Genomic DNA, 25,654 nt, shown 5'->3' on the forward strand with positions numbered 1-25,654 from the left:
AACTCAGAGGGGGATTTCTCCTTCAGCTTTTCTTATGTATGAAGTATATACATGTACAGCAATATTCTTGTTTTAGTAGCTCTGATATTTGTTTTCCATTAGGCATTATGAAACTTACTTAAGAAAATATGTTTTGTGGGTTGTAATCCATAGCTTGTTAACCACTATATTCATTTAGGGACTACACATGTTTTTTTTTTTTCAAATATAGACATAAGGGGAAGTTAAAATCATGCCAGAGAGCATTGGTTAGTTCCCAGGAAAGATGGCATCTAGAATTTGGCAGCCTTCAGACATGGGATGAGTACACACGCAGTCGGGCTCAACAATTTCAAGTAGTTTGTGTGCACTGTTGCTTCTGTGTTGGTGAAGCCAAGTACTTACTATGTTACAAGCACAACTGGTATCTGTAGGAAGAATGTATTCTTATTAACATTCAAGAAAAAAATAGGTATTGATACTGACATTACAGGAATTTTTTTTTGAAAGAAAAGCCTTCAAATATGTTAAAAATTTAAATCAAAATTAAGAGTTCATTCTGTAGACTGTGATTGCATTGTAGAAGGGAAATAAAACCATTCAATATGTTTCCTTCAAGTTTAAGAACACAAGTACTGTACAGATCATAATATTTAACTTGACTCAGTTTCTGGAAAATAATTAGACACACAGAGGGGCACGATCAAAATTTTGATCTAGTCTACACAAAAACTATTTAAAGGAAATATTAGCTGATATACGTTGCTGAATCCCTCTGCCAATACGTGCTGATTATCCCAGCAGTCTTCCCTCCTATTGATGTATAAAAGAAACAGTCATCTAATTCATTAAACAGGAGGTGCTGATTACATACATACTGTTACCAAAAGCATAAACTACACTTTTTGTTTCCTTTCTCTCAGTTACAGCAATTTCAGGGACTTGCAAAACAAGTCAACTCAAAATATTCAGCCTGAAATCCGATAGTTAAATAATACTTGGGTATTGCCTCTTTAGGAAGCCAAGTGAGACACACAAATTCCACACACAAAAGCTAGCTATACACAGCTAGAAGCTATTCTTGATTAAGAATTTTAAAAATGGGTAATGCTGAATATACACAGAGCGCTACTTTGTCCCAGAATAAGCATGTCCGTGAAGGTGGAGCAATCCCTGCGTTTTACATTCATGCCTCCTTTATATACAAATTAGTTTCCAAGTACAAGAACTCCTCATTTGTTTATTTATGCATTGCCCAAGTACAGAAGACTTGATTCAGCTGGGTATTTTCAATTTTACAGTCAAACGAAGAAGCCCCCCAAAACATTGAGGTGACCTAAACATTGTTATCAGCATTCCTATCCACCTCTATTTATGAATGCAAAAAACTGTAGTGACAATGGAACTAGGTTCTCAAATTGCATTTATAATTGAAGACTGTGATGGTCAGCCCCCAAAAGTGGCAAAATATAGAACAGGCTACATTTGAAGAAATTTTACAAATATCGCCCTCCAAGGCCAAGTCTGTCATTGATTTAACATGCCAGGTTTGGTCTTCAAGTAAAACTAACAGTGCACGTTAATGTCATACATAATCGTTATTAAGTGTGATAGCTCTAGAAAACAAAGCCATACATGATTCAATAAAACTCTTCTACGACGTGAGGGAACTGAGTGCCTAAGAGGTAAACTCAGGAATTGAAAGTGTCCTCCTACTCATCGTGAAGACTTGTTCCCAGATAAGCTTAAAGAATAACACACCACTAGTATCTTGGTTGCCACGTAACTAAAGACAAGAAAACAAGAAAAAGGAAAGAGTTCAAAAATATCAACAGAAACATGATCCAAAATTTTCTTCCTTTAATTCCACCTTTGAAAGTGAGCACTATAAAGAACAGCCACACAGACACGGACCCTCAGGTTTCTGTAGCTGTAAATACCTCAGACAAAATCCTAGAGAAACAGGCAAAACGCAATATATGACATTAATCTCCCAGTCTATGCTTGGTTGTTAATGCTGTTTGTTTCTTGTTTGTGCTTACTCAGCAATGAACAAATTAACCTATCACTTGGCTGATTAAAACTTGTTTTTACTTAAAGTGTCTCCAGCATCTCCAGTTACTTTGCAAGATCACATTGAGGACTTGTGGTAATAAATGCCAAGAAAAATAAACTTTTTTTTTTTTTTTTCCCCAAGCAGAACACATCCAGTGCCTCCCTGGCAAAATTCAGACAAAACAAAGGCAACCTATGAGTCTGGGAAATGTCTGCTTTTATTTCTTTATTTTTTAAAGCCCTTCAAAACACAATGCAGAGACTCCTCACTTTAACTGAAGAGTTGTATGCAGCATTTTACTTCTTTGTGAAAGAGCATTCAGGATAGCAAGGCAGTTTTTCCAGTATCGTCATCATCTGATGTATTTTAGGGGCTCTTTTTAACTTCTTAGCGTTGCCTTCCCTTGCAGTCAAAAGTGTTCTACTTCATACTGTTTTGCATGCTCAGAATGCTAATTACAAAAGGCAGGTGGATTTACCTTCAGGACAAATGATGTCTAATGGCAGTAACTTTCCCGAGCTCAATGACAAAATTCTTATTTGCTTTGTAGTTCCTACAGCTCCACTAAAACACTGCTGTTACACCATGAGACTGGTAACTCACAGTATGTATTTTCAGGAAAAGATTTCTCCTACCTCTCCATCTATTCCACCTGACAAACCACCTATGCTTGCAGTAGGTTCATGAAGGGTAAAACTGTATGTATTTGTGCAAGTAGGACATCGATTGCACTTGCACGTTATTGCTGTTAGCACTTGCCATATGATGCTGCCAAGGGAATGGGTCATAGTATTTCAACTCAGCAAATGTTTGAAGGCCTATCCTGACAACAGAATGCAACAAGGTATTGTTTCCCAACTCAACAGCAGAAGAGATAGATATTCATGCCCAATATTATTCTGTGCAATGTTCCAAATTATACCACAAATGGCTTATGCAACAGAGGCACCATGCACAAAGCTAAAACAAACTACTCTGCAACAATGAATGGGGACTTTGTTATTTAGGTCTTTGCCAACTCCATGCATCATTGTTGGTTCTGCTAATGTTGAATAGGGACAAAGGATATATTCTGTCCTTCAAGGCAGCATAACACAGTGATGATGCTATAAATTAAAGAAAGCACAACACACTGACAACAGACTCATTACTACTTTCTTACTCTTGGTTCCAATACATGAATGTAGGAGAATTCCTCACATTGTGCTGAAAATAATAGGAAACATGGATAAACATTGGACAGTCTTTCCGCAGCTAAACAATATAGATCCCACTTCCTCCATCTGGATCCAGTTTTGTTGGGCTGTGTTTGTATTTCATTGTTTGTCTTAGTTTTTGGGGGGATTAGCTGATTTTTATTTATTTATTTAGAATCAACTGTCTGTCCCTGTTCTTAGCTTATTTTTTTAGTATGTATTTTCAGATCTGCTGTTCAATCACACCAATAATTTATAAAAATTTTCTTGTTCAGAACAGGACAATCTGTACTCCTATAAGAATGTACCCCATAACCTCTGGTAATGCCATATCTCTCTCCACTACCTTTATTTCAGGCAAATACAAAACTCACGTTTGCAAAAAGGCCTTTGGAAGTTTCATTTATACATAGATGTGGACATTTCTCAGACTGGGAATTAAACGACACAGTGCTGATTCCTCCACAGCCTCCTGACGTGCTCCTGCTGTCCTCTACCACTCCTACACATATCTATGACCTGGGCTATCTTGCTTCTAGATATGACCTCAATTATGACTACAATATTGAAGATAATGTAGGTGGAGAGTTCTGAAAGCACGCATCTAATACAGCCTCCTTTCAAGAGAATACTACAAGCCTAGAAGTATAGGTACATATAAGGAATAACCCAGAATAAACTCAATGCTGATGTCTCAGGAGAAAACACTTGAGTCAATACTGTGTTTGCCTTAGGAATTTTTGTGTTCCTACCAACATCATTATCATATTTGGAAGAAGATAATGTTAGTATGCACAAACCTCTGACTATTTTCAGTGAGTTTTACCAGGTCTAAACAGAACAGCGTTAGCCACCACAATGATCAAAGGTTGGAAGGCACCTGACCATCCTCAGAGTAGCCATCAGCACCTGACCCAACAGCTGCGCTGCCCCTGGTCTAGACAAGGCATCAATTGAAAAATGAACCAAAAAAAAAAACACCCCTCAAATGTGTCTCTCATGAATGACAGCCTGACATTTCATGAAGACTATTACAAGCAGAAATACAAATTAGACCTATCACTAACAGGAGATATGGGAAACAGGACAAAAAACTGCCAGAACCAGCCACATATAGGATTGACAGGGGGAACAGAAATGTTTTCCTTTTTCTGTGTTCCCAAGCAAAGAACTTAAGGGGAACATCACCCTCTCCCCACAGAATCTGAGACGAGCAAAAAGTTGATATGCGAAACCTTCCTAACACAGGCTGTGGAATGAGTTTCTTCTTTGACAACAGTCTGATTATGACACCAAAAATAAGCTTAGAAAGAATTGCAAGCATTAACTGCAGATTTAATTGCTTGCAAATGTATGCACAGAATGAAAAATATTGCTGCTTTTAACTGTAACAGCTACTGGTATAAGTTCCACCTGATGTTAGTTTTAAACTGGACTAGTTCATCTGGAAATACCAGACCAGGGTGGACTTCACATCACAGCTCCTGACCTGAGTGCCAAAGGATGCGACTGATAGGTCCACAAGAGCCCTGCAGATGCTGCAGAAGTTGACTCAGATGCATCAAAATCAAGACAACAATTCAAGAAGTCCTCAAGGGCTACTAAGGTCTTCCACACTGCTGCAAATTATAGACTGTGTATCAGAATGGCTTCATGTGAAGACAGATACAGGTGAAAACTGTCAAGTGAAAACATCACTCTCATCATTTTGTTTTCCCAGATGAATACATGATTTAGGAGAGTGAAAAAAAGGCTGTCTTTCCCAACAAGCAAGGAGAAAACTTATAGTTGGTAGAAGCATTCACTATAAACAGCTTCCCTGTGTCACTTCCATCCATGGTCACTCGACTAGGATGTTTCCAAAGAAGGCACTGTATGGTAAAATAAACAAACTAGGGTTCTTAATGCAGCACAAATATGCTTACGGTACTACTTGACGTAAACACCAACAAGTACCTGAACTCACAATCCCAACAATTTTCACACTGAACTTTGTGTTCCAGATTAGCAGGCACTCAAACTTCTGTCATGCTGAAACCTGAAAATGAAGCAATTCAGGTTCCCTCCTACAAGATTTTGTACTAGCTCAGAATAAATTTTGCCTGCCCTGTGAAGTTCCTTTACTCCCTTTAGCTCAGGCATGTCCTGCCAATTGCCCGCATGCAACCCAGCACAGCTGGCAACATGGATGTTCCCAGCCCCACGCTATAAAGGCAGCAGCTCTCACCGCAGAGGGGCCCCAGGCACACACCCATCATCCACAACAACCCAACTGTCAGCGTGCAAAGTGATGGTAAATAATTGTATGCATTGTGATACATTGGCTAAACACAGGGCTCTGAAAAGTGAAGAGTACACAGCCGTGCTTTCTGGTTTGATAAAGGAGTTTGAGAACAGGTTTCAAGATCCCCCAAAAAATCAACTTATGTTTGTGACATCATTTCCAGTTGATGTAACTATATTACCCGTGAATTTTCATAGAATTGCTCAGGTTGGAAAAGACCCTCAAGATCAAGTCCAATTGCAACCTAACCATACTACTCTAACAACCCACCATTAAATCATGTCCCTGAGCACCACATCCAAATGGTTTTTAAACACATTCAGGGATGGTGACTCAACCACCTCCCTGGGGAGCCCGTTCCAGCGCTTAACAACCCCTTCTGTAAAGAAGTTTTTCCTGATATCCAACCTAAACCTCCCCTGGCGCAGCTTGAGGCCATTTCTCCTTGTCCTGTCACCTGTCACCAGTGAGAAGAGACCAGCCCCGCTCTCACTGCAATCACCTTTCAGGTATTTGAAGAGAGCAGTGAGGTCTCCCCTCAGCCTCCTCTTCCCCAGACTAAACAGCCTCAGTTCCTTTAGTTGCTCCTCATAGGGCATATTCTCTAAGCCCTTCACCAGCCTTGTTGCCCTTCTTTGGACCTGCTCCAGCACATCAATGTCCTTTCTGTATTGAGGCACCCAAAACTGAACATAGTACTCGAGGTGGGACCTCACCAATGCCGAGTACAGGGGCAGGATGACATCCTGATGAGTCCTGCTCACCACACCATTCCTGATACAAGCCAGGATGCCATTGGCCTTCTTGGCTGCACGGGCACACTGCTGGCTCATATTCAGCCAACAGTTCAAACGGAACTTGTAGAGCTGCAATCACATATTCAACTCAAAAATATGACCATGTCTCTTTACCAGGCTTTCATAAGCCCTCTCTGACCTGAGAAAAACGTCCCTCACTTCACAACTGCACCTCACTCACATCATCGCTTTTTGGCAGTGTGTGCATTTGTGAGCAACTGTCAGTGACAGAAATACAGGAAGAGTAAAATTTCATCAAAGATCTCTGATGAACACCTTGAGAGCTTGCTGAGAACTGCAACCACTGCCATCAAACCACCCTCATGTGTTAGTTTCACAAAAATGAGGTCAAATATTTCACTCATTTTATGGCTTTGTTCCTCTTTTTTTCTTTAAAGTTTTAAGAAAAATATTAAAACTTAAAATGCTTTGTTACTTATATATTAACTGCACTGTATATTTTACAAGGGCTGCTCCAAAAGTAATAAAACAGGAGGCATTATGTTGTCCCACAACATCAGAGGCAGATTTTGGTGGTACGGCAGTGGAGGCTGAACCTTCTTGCTAATATTCCATTACATTTTGTTGCCGTGTGACAGACAGCAGCAGAGGGGCGGTCTGACAAAGTTGCATCTGACATGAAAGTACGTATGGAGCAAAGGTATAGAATTGAATTCTTCCATGTGGAAAAAATGGCACCCACTGACATTCATTGACACTTGCTAAGTGTTTATGGAGACCAAACAGTGGATGCGAGCACAGTGAGGGGGTGGGTGGTGCATTTCAGTAGAGGCAACAGTGGGTCACCTCCACTGGTGGAGATTTTTATGAGCACAGCAAGAGGGCTCTGGCGAAAATGCATAGCTAATGGTGGTGGCTTAAGTTATAAAATGTTGTTCTGTAGCTGAGAATTTGCTCTATCGACTAGTGTTATTGTGCTCTTCATATCTGTTGGAGTTCCCATGGAAATAAATAGGAGGCATTACTTTTGGAGCAAGTTATGCATATGTAGCCCTAGACAATTCCTCTTTACTCAGTGTGACCCAGGCAAGCCAAAAGGTTGGACACCCATGCTTTAGCTTTTATCTTTTGAATTTCCTTTTTATTCATGGAGAATTCTTAGAGGGCTTTATGTGCATTTCTTGAAATATTGATTTATTCTAACAGTCCACCAAAAAAACAGAGCTCTGATTCAAAATTATTTCTTCAACTCCACTCACATGTTACAGTAACATACAATTCACACACCTACCTTGAAAAGAAGCCTGACAACTTCTGTTTACATGCCTTAACTTGCTCATTTGCATTCTGCAAAATATTTTGAAGTCATTAGCTGGAAGATACCCTATCATATCTATGCCACACAAAAATCTTCCATCCTGCAGCAAACAGTCATTTCACGTCACTAATCTGCCTGATTCAAATGCATCCGGATTTCTGGTAAAAGCATATGACCAATAATAAAAACTATATATAAACAAGCTCAGCTTGGACTCCTGCATTCATTTGGGAAATTGTCAGTAGAAGCTCTCTCCTTATCGTAGCTGTATTACTCAACATGCTGTGCACAGGAATTGTTTGTGGAAACATTCGGTATTTTTAGGCCTGGTCTCTCAATGGGAATTCCACACTTCTGAAAGGTATAATTTATACACTCAAACCAGTCCTTGTGTCCTCTACTATGAATTCACATGCAGGGAATAGAAGGTGAATTGTTCCGTGATAAGCTGGAACTTACAAACGTGTTTAAGCACCTGCTGAAAACAAGTAGGAATTATGCTCTTGACATGAGTACACGCTTCTCTTTTCTGTCAAAGTAAGGAAAAGGGGGAAAAAAAAAGCCTCAGCTCAATACAAGACAGCAGTGCACATGAAACAATCCAATATTGAATAAAAAGTCACTAATCTGCTTTCCTACTTTCCAGTGGTTCTTTTAAGCTAGTCTTCAAGGTACGTAATTTTTCATGGTTTATACCAAACACCTCCCCTCAAAAAAAGCAAATAAAATGATATCTAAGGAAATACATACGTAGCATTTCCATGGGCCTTATGCAGAAATGGAAGGGGATTACTAGGGAGAAGCAAGGACAACTCAGCTGGAATACTTACTCACCTCTTCCCTTCAGCAGCATGCTCCAAAATCAGCAGCTACAGACAGGTATGGACAAACCCACACTTCCGGAGTATGTTTATCTACCTAACCTCAAACTAATACCTGTTTTGTTACTGTATCAAGGGCGATGGGGTGAGTTCCAGAGCATTTCTTCACTTCCTCGCCAACACAGCAGCAGGGTTAGTACAGAGGGGGTAAAATGAACACTAACTTGGAAAAGTATTACTGTATTCATGATCTCTGAGATGTAATTTCTGAAAAAAACAAGAAGCAGTGGAAAGATTGGATGTATCTCTGGAAAAACACTCAGCTTTTTTTCCAATGGACCTCTCATATAAAAGTCTGTGTTGTTGTTACAATGATTATTTGGTGTAACTTACAAGAGGTCCAAAATAAGCAAAGCCACGTGTTATCTATCAGAGTTTTACCAGGGGAGCAAAGGAATGATGTACCAGGAGAGGTGCAGCCCCCATATCCTCCCCACTAGAGGACTCCTGAATGGTTTGCTAACAGCTGTGCAGTGCAAGGACACAAAAAGCCATAGCGTGGTTTCACTCAACCGATGCTGCATCACCTTCAGCCTTGTACAGCTTCCAAGTGCAAGGCCAGCCAATATGCAGTTCCCACGTTTGGATGTACATATGAAGCAGGAGTATATTTTAAAATTCATTTACAAAAGCATCCTTTTCTTGCACGGGCACGTAAAAAAAGTCAACCCACAATGACCTTCATCGCATAGCCACACTAAGTTCCTTAACGCTCCTGGGCACAAAGATGGCAACAGCGATGAAGAAAAGCCTTTCCCACCTTCATGCAGCCAGAAGCCTGTTCCCTTTATCTTCTTCTGAGGATCTAATCCCCATGATTCATGTTCTGTGGTTCCTAGACTAGGTGAGCACAGGTCCCCAGGCATGAAGCAGAGGCTACAGCCAGATGGGAAACCCACAGCCCGTGCTCCCAGCACTTGCTTAAGAAATTGAATGAAGAGCAAAAGCCCGCTGTGTGCAAAGTCCAGTACATTTAGAGATACATGCCATGTTCCTTGCCAAAGACCCACTCAGCTGAAGAAACACTGATGTAGTTGCAGGGACACAGAAGAGGACCTGGGCAATACTGAAAGGAATTCATGCTCAGCATGGAGACATCCAGCTGTTAATTACTTTTCAGCATGAGCTGAAGCCTAACTGTACCTTCAGGCATTTCGTTTCAATAATTCATTCACCATGAAGAGCCTCCCTCAAACAAAAGGCAATACCATGGTCACAGCACTTTCTGCCTGGCTTGCTTACGCAGCAAATAAAATAAAATTTGTGAGAGCCATGCAGCTCAACCATTTTAGGAAAGGGTTCTGCTGGAAAACAACAGGTCAAATGGGAATGCTGCTGCCTGGGATAGCCAGGAAAGACCTGGCTTCAACCTCCAGCATGATCCTAAATGACCACTGCAGAGCCTGGTCCAGCAAAGCCCTCGGTCACAACAGCTCCTCAGGCTTTAGTGGCTAGTAGGTGTCCACAGTGTGATCAGGATCCCACTCAACCCTTCCGCATCTCATCTTCTTGCCTTGCAGTGGATGCAACAGCATCACCTTATTTTGTAGGGCCAACTAAAAGAGGCACAACAGAAAAATAGTGAAGCCCCAATGACAGATGGTGAAAAATGTTACTATTTAGTTGTTGCTGATTTTGGACCACTTCAAGGACAATAAGAGAAAAATGATAGGATAAATGCCTAAGTCAGTTCTGGTGATTTTCTGCATTTCTCTCTGGCAGAGACAGAAGAGAGCAGGCTGTATGAATGGTACTGTACCAACAACAGTGTAACAGTCAAACACAGAGCACTGAGAAGTTTGGATCCTGCATGTGCAGAAAGATTGACAATTGCAAATTACTTATTTTTGGTACTGCTTATGTCTAACAGTTTTTAAAACATTTTAGGCAGAAGGGGAGGAGAAGAGAAAATGCCTACAAAACAAAGTTGGCAAGATCAGTTACAGACTTGGTTGGTATGAAAGGCGATTGTTTTATTTGTTGCTTGCATGTGTTTTCTTTCCACTCCTTCTCAGTTCTCAAACCCCTTGCCAGTTCACCAGAAACAACAGAAGCCCTTCTGTGCAAACAGAGGAAGCCTCTGCTCTCTAAGCCCAGGAAGAAGGTGGATTCTAAACCTTCCACAGGGTATCAAAAGTAATGCAATAAAAACATACCTGGGGACAGGTGCGAGTCTGAGCAGTCAGAAGGCACAGAAATAAAATCAAGCATCCTTTGGAAGACTATACATGTAAGCTGTGACATTTGCAAAAGTAAAAAAAAAATAAGAAGAGATTATTCTACATGGGACTTCTTTTTCCTATGTGTTAGTGCAGCATGCTCTCTCTTTTTGGACAGTTAGTGAGCAGAAAGGAAACCATGTTTTTTTCCAGTGTGCCTCGCCACCCTGATGCTATCTCCATGTGAATATTTCCCTTCCAAGTTCAATCATTTTGCCTCAAATCCTTTGAGGAACTGTTCAATATTTGCACACGATGTTGATTTCTTAAAAAAATGAATCATTTAAGATGCAGAAGATGAGAAGCAAACAATGCAGAAAGCAAGGGAGGGAGGAAGCCAGGGAAAGGCTGTGGGTTTGCCTCTCTACAGGATTTGTTTTGATACAGTATCCCTGTTGCATGAATTTTCCATATGCTTTTGTCAGATCCACTACTTAAAGCCACAGAGCTGCCCGAAGCTTTTTTTTTTTCTTCCTGCGTGCTTACGTGGCAAGCCAACCTCTGTTCAATCAGTCAGTCTCCCCGAAGCCAGGACCTGCAACCCAGAAAGATGTACATACTCCTTCGGCCAAAAGCCTCAACTTCGGAACACAAACGAGTCAGCAAAGCAAGCCACAATACTCTGGTATCAAAGAACTGCACTTTCACAAGAAAGAATAAAATGTTATCAACAAAATAAGAGTAACTACTCCATACACATATGAAGCAAATATCACAATGAAAATGCAGATTGAAATGAGCAATTGTTAATAATCCAGAAAATCTCTAGTTTTTGTACATGCTTTGGCATTAAAGAAACGAAGAGCATTTCTTTAGCAAGTTTTTTTTTTTAAAAAAAAAAAAGCCCTGAACTTCAGTTAAAACTTAATTTGAGCCCTCTCTACACTATGTAGAATTTGAAAAACAAAACTAAAAACTAATAACAATGACAACCCACCTCCACACACACACTTTCTTTACCCTTATCTGATTAGGAAACCCCATAACCCCACAGCTGACTGAAACTATCAGTCCCACAGGTACCGTGCCTAAGGACTGGTGTGGGGGGCAGGTGCATCTCCTGCACATTTCTACCTCACATCCTCAGTCTTCAGCATTCAAAAGATTCCTTCCATTCCCCAAGCACCACGTTGTTTATGCAGAACTGCATATTTAAATGCAGCATACAGGCTAATCAAGACATTTAAGTCACTGAATACAGATCTGTTAATCAAAACTGATTGCTAGCTTTCCTTCCATCTACTGAGTGTTCTGCTGTAAGTTACCATCATAGCTACTGTTACTGTGCACCTTCAGAGCCTCCTGGAGAAAAAGCTGATCAGTTATCCCATCAGCTCAAGGGATGAGTTTTGTGTCAGCATTTGCTAGAAATGCAACATTCACATTAACTTGCAGGTAATGAGTACGTAATTGCACACAAACATCAACCCCTTCTGATAACTCTAAAGCAGACTTCTCCTCCTCTGCCCCTTTTCCATGCATCGATAAATTTTAAAGCATTTCGAAGTTCTGCATGCCCTCACAAAATTAAGTGGTTAACCAGAAACTTTCAGCTCTGGAAAACACTGACCACTACGTGATTTTTCAGCCATTTTCTCCTGCCAAAAGGACGTTAATTTTCAGACTCCTCCCTGCTCCCAAGGATTTTCAAATAGCTTTTTATAATTACCATATCCAGCTACAGAAGCCCAACATCACTGAGGTAAGACTATCTCAGGCCAACTGGAAACAGGAAATTTGCAAGCTGCGCTTATAAGCATTTAACATTTGACCACAGACAGCATACTAAGGTTCCCTACAAAATACCCAAACAGGTTCAGCACCTCTTGCCCTTGATGCTACAAAGATACATGGAAAAGGAAGCTGCGAGGGGCACACCAGCCTGCTCACCACACACTCTCCTTTCTTTATTGAAGTTCTTTTGACAGTTCAAGGCAGCAAATAGGAGCTATCTAGCATGCAAATCTGGGCAGAGCTTTACTGAAGCACAGAGGCTGGTCATTCAGAAGAAAAGCTGCTCAAGTATGGACCTTCAACTGAATGGTGAAATCGAGAACTTTTACACAAACTGGAAGAAAAGCAGCACAAAAAAATTTACTGTGTATGTTGGGAAAATGTTTCAATATTCATGCACCTCTTGCACTTCCAGCAGTTCTAAGTACGTTAATAAGAAATATAACCATCCACACGCTCGCTCTTTTATTTTGAAGAGACTATAGAACTACCACTTAAAATAATAGAGTCCATTTTTGGATATACTGAAAATCCATTACTTGGCAACGCTTTCTGAGTATGTTACAGACAGATACCACATTCTTCAAACCTCTAAGCCTTGGCTCTTAACACACCATGTTTCTCTATAGTGAACGCCTTGTTCTGCTTTCTCACTGCACTATGAGATGTTGTTCCTGAGGAAAACACCTGGGTAACTGTATTCTTAAAGCCTCATCACGTAAACTCAGGGTCACTTCCGCTGAAGCGTCTTTCTATCTACAACTCTGATCAGTGAGAAAACCAGAATACGTAAGATGTCAGCAATATCAAAGGTCTGTGAAATTTAAGAATAGGAAGAAAAGTAAGGGAGATGGTATGGTTTTCCTGTTTTTAAAAGTGTTCACTTGATTGCTAGGAGGCCGAATGGCAGAGAAGCAGTATCTGTAAACAGTGAGAACTGGAATTCATTTTGGAGAAAAAAGAATAAGAGAAGGAAAAAAAGCACGAAGAAGGAAAAAAGAAACTCATTTAAGAGTTGGCAAGTAAAAAAAAGCTGAACTGATAGTCTTAAAAAGAATATTCTATTCACTTATTTTTGAAAGAGCATGGTAGAAGGCAGCCATAAGATACCAGAAAAACATTAAAAATTAAAACCTGTTTTGTGCCGAGGCCATATCCTGCCTGTGAAAGTCTCCCAGGAGCACTGAGACATGCCTAGCTCTGCCTGAGGTGCCCTCCCACCCACTCAGGCAGGCAGCATCCCTCAGGCAAAGGCCCCCAGAGGGAGATTCCTGCTCCAGCCCACAACTTCAGAGCTTGCCTGGGGAGCCCTCCTGCATATGTAGATAGCGCATTGAGGCAACTGAAAACTTCAGAAAAGGAGAAGCCTCCAGACTGGAGAGCTTCAGAGCCAGCCTGACTAGCTTGCTTAAAGAGTCTAAAAGAGAGAAGATGGACCATTTTGGCAGGAAGCAGGTGTGCATTCAGCAGCCAACAAACACAGGCTCACTCTTGCTGTCCTTGGTGCGATGGGGTTTCTTGCTTGTGCAGGAGGTTCTTCAGGATGCTGTCATCCTGGTACAGAACTTTGTTAAAGAGGCTCTTAGGACAGTCTCTCCAGAAGTTACATCACTGTCGGCACATTATATTCCAAAATTTTCAGAAAAATGAAAAAACACAACGAAACACTATTTTCAAACATACTGATGGACACCTATCTGGACTTATTATAAATCAAAACTGTTCTAAAATAAGTGGATGACTTCACTTACACAGAAGTATACTTTTTTTTAAAAAAAAAAAGAGGAAAAACACCATAAGAAAACTTACTGAAATGTTCCATAAATCAGTGCCATGACAAAGAATACACCCACAAATGTGTGCAAGACAAATTCACTGTGCACACTGCACAAAGATTTATTGGAAAATTATGAAATCATTCGTGAAATAAAGTTCTATATTGTCACAGTTCCTAATCTGCCTCACAAAAGCATTGTCCTTATACCGAAGGAGGCAATTCTCTTTCAAGACTCAATGCATTAAACTATCACAACATGCATACTTAGCTCTGCCTCTTGACAACTGAGAATTACAGGAACATTTTGACACAGGATGTATTTTACTAATAAACATTATAGAGTAAAATATTTTAAACACAATTACTACATACACACCACTGCATTTCCTTGATAGAACCGGGAAAGAAATACAAGTATTTCTTGCTGTATGAAATCCTGAAGCAAGGAGTAAAAACTGTACATCTGCTGCCTGAGACGTGCTCCTCTTCAAAAGACGCAACTGTTAGAGATTCCACAGAGGTAATGGAATAGCAAAACCACCAGAGAAACTATATTTTACGTGCCATTTCTACACACTTCTTTCTTTTTCCTGGCTCAGTATTGCCACTGCAACACAATCTTCATAAGAGCAAGTGTTTGGTCTCCCATCTGATTTAGCAGCACTCAGTAGTTAAAAACACTACAGCTCAACATTAACTTTTACTTCCTACCCCCCAAAACTAGGTCAAAAATCAGAGGAAATCATGTGGCATGCTCTGGATATTCCATGACTACCACTGCTGGCAGGGCTTGAGCCACATATTTCATAGGTAACTAGGAACACATACACAGTTGTTTTGTAGCTACGTTAGACCACAGGATCCTGCTCAACTACCACTTTTTCCTCTCTGCACCTCTTTCCAAACTTTTTGCAGTTTTAGCCCAAGAGAAGGATTTACAAGGGGGACTTAGCACGAACTTATCTTTTAAACGCACAAGAATTTGGGGGAAAACGGTTCACGGGGCATTTTAACATATGAGTTCATGGTCCTTTTTAATCACACATTCTCCACTCACTGCTTCAGCTGTCAACCAAAGATGTGAAGTGCAGTTCATTACGCTGACCAGATGCGATTATGAGTCTAGACAAAATCTGAAGTCAAAGATTAAAGTGACACACACACAGACTTTCTCAGCTTTAGTCTTCCACTTTTCACACCTGCGGGTCATTACAAAGCCATTTCTTTTTCAGTCACCAGAGGTCAGAAGGGAAACGCTAAGTCAGCACATTCCCCACGCAGTCTCATTCTGAGAGAAACTTTACGGACATTTTCTAAGTTATTGTACAAAAACAAACAGTCCTGCCCAGCCCTACTAAACGAGAGCTTCCCCACTTCCTCCACAAATGCATCACTGAAGGCTCCAAACATCTGCTGCGCTTTTTCCCCTCTCCTCCTTCTTAATGTAAATATTCTGAGTTATGGTACACTTAACAAGTGGAGGGAAAGACAGCACTTTGCACAATTTGGAAATTTAAAGTCCATTTGATTCATCTCCTTTAATACTGAAAGGAAAGTCTTACTTTTCCAACTGAGCAGAGAGCCTCAATTTCCCTCTTCATAATCTCAAAAGCCATTACTGAACTAAAATTCTTGCTACAGAAGGACGACATACCAAAGAACGAACAAGTCGAGGAAGCTCATGCTTGTATAACTAGCTCCTCGAAAATGCGCAGCTCTGGAAAGTCTCATTTATGTTTCCTGGCATAAATATTTAGAGCAGTTTGCAATTTGAAATCAAATTGTCTGATCGCAAGAAATTCAAGAGACATGCCTTCTGCACCAAAAGGGAACAATTTCAGGATTCAAATACAAACACAACGTAAGCCCAAACCCAGAGGACTATTTTTTTCACGTCAGACTACAGGGAGACTGTTCTGATGATAACAAACGACTGCGGCCAGAACGAGAGTTTCCACCTCTTCAGCAACTGAGCAAAGTGTTCTGTCAGACAGACGCTACTCCCCACCACCAGCCCTGTGTGCAGGCAGCAGAGGGAGGCCCCGCACACCTCTCCCCCCTGCCAAGGACAGGGAAGGCATCCCAGAGCCCAGGGGGGCTTGCCTGGAGCAGCAAGCAAGTACTTTCCATATCATTCCCTTCAAGCACCTGAAGTAGGATCAAGGTACGTTTTGAAGGAAACTCTGCTGCAAATTCCTTTGTTACTTCTTTACTTACAGACAACTCATCGCACATGCAATAAAGCAGCACACAACTACAAAGTCTGGGAGACTGATGTATACAAAGTTTGAAAATATGGATGCAAGTGAAAACTTGCAACATTTTAGAGCAAGAAAAAGTTAATTTGAGAAAATGTAAGACCATAAGCCTGGGTCCTTTTTCATAACAGACAATTCAGGACGTCAGCGATCATAAAACTGTGAGGAGGCTTTGATAACTAAGCTCTTCTAGCGTATCCAGGATTTTGTTATCTACCTGTAATTTTCTAAAGGTGACATCCTGAAAGTAGCTGTTTCATTGTTCTTTGTGTGGGCAAGTTCACTGCCTACACAAGACATAAAAACAGTTACACTACATACACACTCACTGCAAACCAACATCTAGTCTAAGTTGTGAGGATGACATCGGTTGGCAAGGATTCTTTAAAAAGTTCTATTCTTCTAAATGCTCACAAGAAAGCTTGACTCTCACAAAATGTAGCTGTTCCAGAGCCCAAAAAACTTGACTCAGTTTCATCCCAAAGCCAAATGCCTACTCTAATAGAAACATTTGAATGAACAACTGTGGAAATCTTGCTTTTTGTTTCTCTTTTCACAGCTACAATTACTTTTTTTTTTTCCAAAACCTTCTAAACACAGTGGAGCTCATGCTTCAGCAAATGCCCGATTCTGCAGCGTTTCATATGCTTTGCTCAATTAACAATCAACAAGATACAGGATGCAAAGTCAAGACAGAATTATGTATCTGCATATGTATCTTCCACTTCACTTTTTTCTCAAAGAAATCTAACTTGCTCCTAAGGTACATTCAAGCCCCATTTTGTGGCTGCTTTTTAGTGTTTGTATGAAATATTCTTTCTAACCTTACTCTTCATTAATTTCTTCAAGCTTCATTCTGATCATAAAAGCAACGGTAAGATTTCTAATCCACACAAAACAAACAATTTGTTCTTTTCTACCATCAAGAGAACAGAACTAAGCTGCTTCCTCCACTTTTTTTTTTTTAAAATCAAAAGTCATCCCAGCAGATGCGTCTTTGCAATCCTTTTACCTGGAACCCATTTCTTTATCCCCCTTTCTAATGTTATTTTAGCTCCCTCTGAAAGCGCCTATTTTTGTCACTGTCTGTACCCAGCAGACTCACTCTGCATTATTCTCTTTTTCTAATATTTAGCACATGCTACACAACAATCTATACACAGAAATATTCAATGTCAACAGTGACAACTACATTTAAGTGCACTTTTGTTTTTTGTTTGTTTTTTACTTCAGTCTTAGTCATACTTTGTCCGTTCTGCATGAAAGATGCATGTCAAATTTTAGAAGCAGGTTTTGTTTTTTTTGTGTGTGTGTGTTTTCAATTAATGTGTTAACTAGGACAAGTTCAGTTTCCTCTTGGTTTACCAGTATACTAAAATTCTTAGTCATTCCATTAGGAACCTCCAATGCTTCTCAGTTTTGAAATTTGCCAATAGAAGAAGGTTTTGCAGGGAAAAGCAAACAGACCAGAAGTAAGGAACAGATCTTATGTTATCCTGATAAAAATATATTCTCATCTTCGGGCAACTTAAGAATATCAAAAAGCCCACTGCTTATACATGGCAAATACAGGTTTCCTGCATAGTTTCACAAAGAGTTCAACTTGGCGTACATTGGAACATGCACTGAAAGGAGTGAGTTTTGGGGAAAAAAAATGTCAATTTGGTAATTCTACCTGCTCCAGACACTTTTTTTTTTTCCTCCATTCCCCACTCTTACAACAGCACAAGCACTTGTAAGCCCAAGCAACACGGAGCAAGGAGGGGTTCACCTATGCCTGCCTTCATGCCATCCCTCCCTGGACATGCTCCTGCAGCAGTGGGGTGTGTGGGAATGGGTGGGCTGATCTAGCCTAAAAATCACTGCCTGCCCTCAGCACTAGCAGAACTAAAGCAACCTCAATACTACTTGGGAAGCTATGACCTTAAAGATGTTCCTCTCTAAAGGCTCTCCCTGCACCCAGGGGCTTTCTCAGCAACATTATGCCAAGCACATCAAGTGGGCTATTACAGAAAACGGTACAAACATTTCAAACCCGTAAGCCTTATTCTCTCCAAAGGCCCCAGTAGCTCTTAACACCAGCAGCAATTGCCAAAAAGCTCACCCAGGGAGAGTTTTCCTCCTCCATCCCTCGTGGTGGTCCTTGAGGGCACAGCCTATGTGCTGAAGGTCTGTGCTGCCTCACAGGGTCCCAGCACAGCAGTGACTCATATGGGAAGCACTGTGGCTCAATACAATGGGATTTCTTAGGGTTTTTTCTTTGTTTTTTTTTTTTTTTTTTCCTCCAAGTTTGCTATTTTGACAGCTAGGAAGTAACATTTAAGAATATATTTGAAATGTTAAGATGGTGAAGCAAAGCACTAAGAAGTTACAGAGAGACAAAAGTAAGGCTGCTTACCCAAAGGAAACCAGCTTGGTTCTAGGCCCTGCTTGCAGCACAGCCCCAGCACAAGACCACCACTTTCTCCATCTTTTCCACTGTTTAGCCACTGAGCGTCTGCTTCACAACACTGACAACCTTATCCTCCAGGCTCTTAAACTAATTTACAGGCAGGAAATAGAGATTAAAAGATGTCCCAAAAGTGTTGGCTAATCTTGGGTCTTCAATTTGAGTCGCCTAGGCCCCACTTGAATTAATTCATTTTTTAGGGTGTTTAGCATGTTCATGGCTACAATTTGAACGTAAAACACGAACTGCAGTTACATAAATTTGAGAATGAGAATTGGTGCTGTGGCATCTCAGCTTTGGCAAGAACAAAATGCAGCTCACTTAAGGCAGTGCAGTCTTATCCATCCTGCCAGTCTTTCCTCTGTTGCAATCCACCCCCAGCAGGCATTTGACCATTGCCTGTGGCTACTGACAGAAGGGGCCAAGCCATCCTGAGCAGCGAACAGGATCAGACCCTGTCAAAAATGCTTACACAATCAAGTTTAGGGATGGTAAAGGATGCCAAGCTATAGCTTTAAATTCAGCTTCCCTTACACTGCAGAATATCTTAGTTTTTCAAATGTAAAAATATATATATTATTCACATTACAACGGAATTTAACGGCTACAGCCAGGAAGCTCTCTTAAGGTGCAAACTGACATTTACACTTCAAGCTTGTAAAACAAAACCAAAAACAAGAGGGAGAGAAATACTATCATTCCACATCCAGGATGAGAAACATGAGGCACAGAGAGACTGCTTCTACAGTCTACAGGAGATACGGCCTGTGCATTGTGTTACAGGCAGACCTGGCCAGCCTGCTGATACCTACAGAACCAGGTGATCCTTCTGTCTTTTTGAGGGAGATTTTCGTTTGAAGAGAAATTATTAGAAGCTTTCTGATACACTGAAACAACACTTGCTGCCAGATCAATGTGGATTTCTATAACAGAGTCAGGAAGACAAAGCTCTGAATTCTTGTTCCACCTGTGCCACACACGCTCCAGAAATTTCAGCAAGATACATATTTGAGCTTTCTCTACAGTATGTTTACAAATGCCCACAGGCATGCCACAAAGTGCAGACTACCAACACTTCTGATGGACTGCGTCAACAGCACCTAATACATGTACCAACGTGGAACATTATTTTTATGTCAGAAACAGTACTGTGACCTGAAAGTCAAGCGTTATGCCTGCAGATTTCTTTTACACTGACCACGCACAAGTTACAGACGTGAATCCTGTAAAATCTGCGCTTTTTTCTTCCTGTTTTTAATTTTAATGCAAATCATGCGTTACAGCACAATGATTGATTCTCAAGTCTTACAGACTACATGACTAATCACTAATAAGAAATATTAACCAGTCAGCTTCCAATGTCAACAGGCTTATTTCAATATTGAAAGCACATTATAATTTTCAATAAACTCCAAGAGCCTTTGCTAAGTTACACTTAAGACGTAGCAAACACCCCACTCTCCTAGAAATCATCAGACCCAGAATGTTTCCAGCTTTCCAGCAAACTTCGGCACACTTTTCAGATTATAGCAAAGCTATCAAGCTATTGAACAAAACAACTGTGATAAGGAAGTGCAAATATAATACAAACACAAACCGTTCAAAAAGATTTAGACACAGTTCTTGAAGTTTATGGGCCCATTCACCATTTGTTTCAAATGGAAATATTTGACTGAGAAGGAGAGAACAGAAACAGCAAGAATTTGTATTTTTTAAAAAAGCTCACCTAGGAAAAAGAACAAGTTCAAAATATTTGTAACAATTTTATATCGATGCATCACAGCTCTGCTAAGTAAGTGTACAAAGAATAAATAACTTCTCTATTTTATCTCTGCAATTGGGCACACCAAAGTAAACAAAAACATGAGCTGCTTTTCCTCCTATATCCTCACAATCATCTGCCAACAAAGCAAGCTCACTCTGTACTGTTAAAAGCATGATTCTCTAATGTAGCTGTACCTCTGGGAATACATTTCTGCTTCTGTGAAATGTTTCCTGCATACATGTATCAATTGGTCATGTAAATACACAGTGTGACTGCATGCAAAGCAGTCTTTTACCGGTCGCCTAAAACATGACACAACAAGCAAGGTTAATTCTAAGAAAGACAACCCTCTGGATGCCTTGTAAGCAGTAAAGACTGCAAGGATCCCACTGTTTCCAGCCCACCTCCTGAGCAAGACGGATGTTTTCCTCTTTGACAGCACACTCATTTTCTGGAGGACGACAACACTTTCGTTAGCAACGCGATATATGGCTGAGACGTCCAAGGGGCTACGACAACATCAGGAATGTCTGCTTATGAAATCCATTCCGGCTGTGTAGCTGACAGGTAACTCAGATATCTGGTTAGTGTTTGGTTTCTCTTTTTTTTTTTTCCCCCACCTTACGCCTGATACCACGCACGATTCCTCTCACCAAAGCAGTCCCCTGCTGATGCTAATGCTTCTAAACCTAAGGACCTATTTGCACTGAGGAGCAGGGAAGACTGATGTGACAAAACAAAATAACGAAACAAGCATAGCATAGCTGATGCCTTACTGACATAAGGCATCAGATACAACATGCTCGTTCAGCTGCAGTTGAGCATTAAAACCATGTCACTAGCACATAATCATGAAAACAAACAGCCAACTAATTGTGTTGGTTTTATACATATATATAGAGAGAGAAATAAAATTTATTTGCAAAATAATGCTTCCCATATCCTGCCCTCTTGACACAGGTTCTTTCCTGCTGTAAAAATCAGGTTAGTATGGCACTACATATTGACTCCTCTATAAACAGAAGGTGGAAGCCAAGACAGAGGAAAGGGTACAGGACCTCAGAACACTCCAAAACAAAAAATCAAACGCATGCAATAAATAAACAAATTTGATCATTACGAAGGCTATCCACACTCTCAAAAGCATAAAAAGTGAGTAAAATAAAATCATGTTAAAAAAAGAAGAGCCTTCAGGTTTCTTGCCAAAACCTTAAATTTAGCTCTATATATTAAACAATGCTATTTCATTTTCCCCAGACAATAACATTACTTACAGTAAACAAAGGCAACATTAAAACCTTCAGAACTTATTTCTATGCTGCAGAAACCCACAAATTAAGTTTTTTTTGGGGGGGGAGGAGGAGGGGAAGGCGAAGTTATGGGTTTGGTTGCTTTGGTTTTCTTTTGCTTCAGAATTTGTGTACATATTTTAGGTTCTTGGACTTAGTTGTTTATTCTCCAGGCTGATTTGGAAAGCAAGTGCAAACCCAGCAACTCATCCGACGCACAACAGAGCAGCCAAGGGTTGCTAGTGCTCTCTTGGAAAAGTTAAACATTGATGAGCCCCAGACAAGCTCAGGTAAAGCCACCGGTCATTCGATCACTATGGGGCAACCAGAGGGATTGAGGCAAGGAAGGAAAAAGCCAGGTGAGGGCATGGGGCATTCTTAGCACATACTGCAGGAGGTAATAATTAAGTTTAGACAACATAAAGATACCTTTTATCCTCAGAATAAAAGCCACTTAGCATTACATCTTTCTTTCACCTTAGATCACAGCCATGCATTCTTTTTACAGATCTAGTTATTATCTGTACCAATATCCATAAATTAAGCACCACAGATATAGAACACGTTTGTTTCATTGTTTGATTTTTTTGGTTTTTGTTTTTAATTTTTAATGGTTAAGACTCTCAATTTTAGGCTGATCCAACTTTCCATACACAAAAATAAGCCGTGGGAGAACAGAAATACAAAATCTTTCAGTCTCTTCCAATTCCATCAAAACCTGACGTTTTCAGCAAGTATCTTCTGATGTATTCTCAGAAACAAGTAAAATGACTAAAGCAACTGAAATCCAGTTTTCCTCATTATCTAGACTAAAAATGGAAATAGGGCATAACTAATGAGAAGTAAACTGATTTTTCAAATCACTTAACCTCTAATAACCCATTTAGTAGCAATGTATGCTCACAATGTGTTGAAGTTTGCAGAACCTGGCTAGTTTCAACAGCCATTTCTAACTGTTAATAAAAGGTTTCGTTGTCATTTCAAATTATGGACTCATTCTATACCTCTATTTCTTTTTCCAACATTTAACCCATCTTGATTTATCCAGAACTTCCATTTGTTGTGGAGAAATATAAATTGATGAAAACTTCTATTATAGGAGCAATAAAAGCTAAGCGACTGGGGAAATTACAAAGGAAAAAAAGTAATTAATTTCTTACACAATTAAGAGTTTAATTAGATTATTTATTTTAAGCACTTACTGAAGTGAATACAAAGCTACAAAAAACTTTACATCAGCTTTAACTCCTTTTAAGTCTGAAGCAATATAAGAGTAGATAACAGCATTAAAATTAGATCACCTTTATATTTGATCGGAAAACATATAATGACAGGCATATCAGCAAGCTGGTAAGCAGCAGTATTAAAAACTGGAGTCTAATTTATTGCTCTGAAGGGGGAAGCAGCATCATCAAACATCAGGCACTGCTGAGTGCCCACTGCTGCTTTCCTCCTCACAGGATCTGTGATGGAAGTTGATCCATCGTGCTGAACACCACTACTCGGTGCTTCCTGAATGAAGACACTGCTAAAATGTCTTCTACAGCAAAGCTGCTGTGTGGTAGCAAAGATACAGGTCACAAATGCAATGTCTTTGGTACAGCCGTATACACCGGTGCTTAAAAGCCTCTCAACTGTACACTAAGTGAAAAATATGCTAGCATTTGATGGGTGTTGCTGTTTAAAAAGCAAAAAAACCCACCACCCATCAAAACAAAGCGTAGAACAGAAACAAATGCTGTTCCTGCCCCTAAAACTTCTTGCTGATTATTTGTGGTTTGTGATTGCTTTTATTTTCTACAGGGATGTTTCCCTGCTGCAGCTGTGAAACTCACCTTAAAAGAGCTGATCACAGCCACACGTGAGGGTGCAGGTGGAAGCATGTTCTCCTGACAGCTACAGCAGCTCCTGATCAGAACAGCAATGGAAGAGTGCCTTCCTTCTGCATACACATCTCCCCTTCAACTCATCTGTATTTTTCCCCTTATTTAATTCCTCCAGGGCCACTTTGACCAAGACAGCAACAAACAATCGCAGGATCATATTGCTGGCATTCATCTGCCCCCCCTGGGCTCTGAGCAGCGTGCTGGGATATTGTTCAAGGAGATGCCCAGTTTGTGGGGGGGTCAATCACACGCCTGTTCCTCTCCGAGCTCAGCTGCGTGTGAGGGAGGGCAGCGAAGAGACCAAGGTCAAACCCAGACATTCCTGAGGCAGCACGGTGACAGAGGTGATAAACAGTGTGGGGGCATGCCTGGGAGGAGGGCCTGATCCCCCCCCAACAGCAAGCCACACTGATTATTGTTAAGAAAAACAACCCCTGGCTGACAGCTCTCACACTGCCTCTATATTACAGACTCACTTCCCACCTCCTGGTATATTTCAACTGTAAATTCTTTAGTAAGGAAACAACGCCTTCCTTTGCATTTTCCAAGCTCAAGCTGGTTATTGCTCTAAGCATAGCGAGAGTGCTGCCATGCACACACACTGCAGGAATAAGAACAGATTCTACTTATTTCTCTCAAAAATTGAGAAGCCTCCTGGGTTACTCCTAGAATTGCTGGCAAAGTGTTTGGATCAAAACAACCTCCTTAAGCACATATTCTTTCAACCTCCCATAGCTGGAACTGCACCCAAGTCACCAAAAAGCTTTTTTTTCCTTAGCTGACAGCAACATACCTCTGAGATTTCTGGGATGTATCTGCTTTGTCCGAGGCATTTTCCTCTAATCTCGTACACCGCTTTCTCCTCCCAGAAATGAAAAGTACAGCAAGCAGAGAGGTGGCAGCTCCATAAACTTGTCAGAGGGGTCAGTTAATCCATATGCTAATAGAAAAAAAAGAGAGAAAAGTTAGGAGATGTGTGCATTAATTAAAAAAAAAAAAAAAAAAGATATCTACCTGCCTAAATCAGCTATGGAAATGAGTGAGGAGCACAAAGTATTTCTCAACCTATCCTTTTATAGAGTATGGAGCAGTGTGTTCCAATACCATAAGAAAATTAAATAAGGGAGAAAATCCTTTTGGGATCTCTCAGGAGGCATGAGAAAAGCAAGATAATTTTTTTTTCCATGTTCGTCAGCTGTTTCCTAGCCAGAAAACGACTTCCAACAACTTGTGTCCCATGCAAATAAATCCAGAAAACTAAACACAATTTGACATCGGGCTTCAAGATAATGGATGTTCATGTGCAGGGGGAAGGCAGAACGGAGGGCAGTACACCCCACTAGCAGGGAAACCCACAGTTCCAGAGTGCAGGTCTGGAGGAGCTCCTGGGGAAGCACCGTGCATGCAGCAGGGGACAGAATGCTCACAGCACTTTTTCCCTTTTCCAGTGATCTGATGGTTTACTTCCAGTGTGCTTCATCACCTGAAAGCCCCTACAGACCTATGGCAAAGTTCTTATAGAACTTACAGAGAGAATGAGCAATGCTGTTGCACTGTTCCAGCTCAACAGAATGAAATGCCACTTATTTTTGTAGTCATACTACCTGAAGTTGAGACATTTTCTTAGTTAACAGTAGAAAGAATTTATTTGGATTTATATAAACTTCAGAAAAGCTCTCAATGTGGGCACATTGACTGCTGATAGGAGAGAGCGTGTAGGGTTTTCAGCATCTTCAAGCTGGACAACGATGTTTCTGTAAAAACCCAATTCAGAACCCCTTCAAGCACTTCACTCGCACCGCCCC

The 25,654-nt window shown here is 40.6% G+C and overlaps 1 protein-coding gene across 1 annotated transcript in view; it reads right to left on the reverse strand.

Moving 5' to 3' along the window:
- The window catches only part of HIVEP1 (human immunodeficiency virus type I enhancer binding protein 1), a 114,110-nt gene that overhangs the window by 86,970 nt on the left and 1,486 nt on the right, over positions 1-25,654 (reverse strand). Inside the window, exon 2 of the mRNA XM_021385432.1 lies at positions 24,643-24,789. Coding sequence (XP_021241107.1) covers positions 24,643-24,682 — 40 coding nt within the window. The 5' untranslated portion in view covers positions 24,683-24,789. The remainder of the gene's footprint in view (positions 1-24,642; positions 24,790-25,654) is intronic.

Source organism: Numida meleagris, chromosome 2 (genome assembly GCF_002078875.1).
Source record: "Numida meleagris isolate 19003 breed g44 Domestic line chromosome 2, NumMel1.0, whole genome shotgun sequence".
NCBI lineage: Eukaryota > Metazoa > Chordata > Aves > Galliformes > Numididae > Numida > Numida meleagris.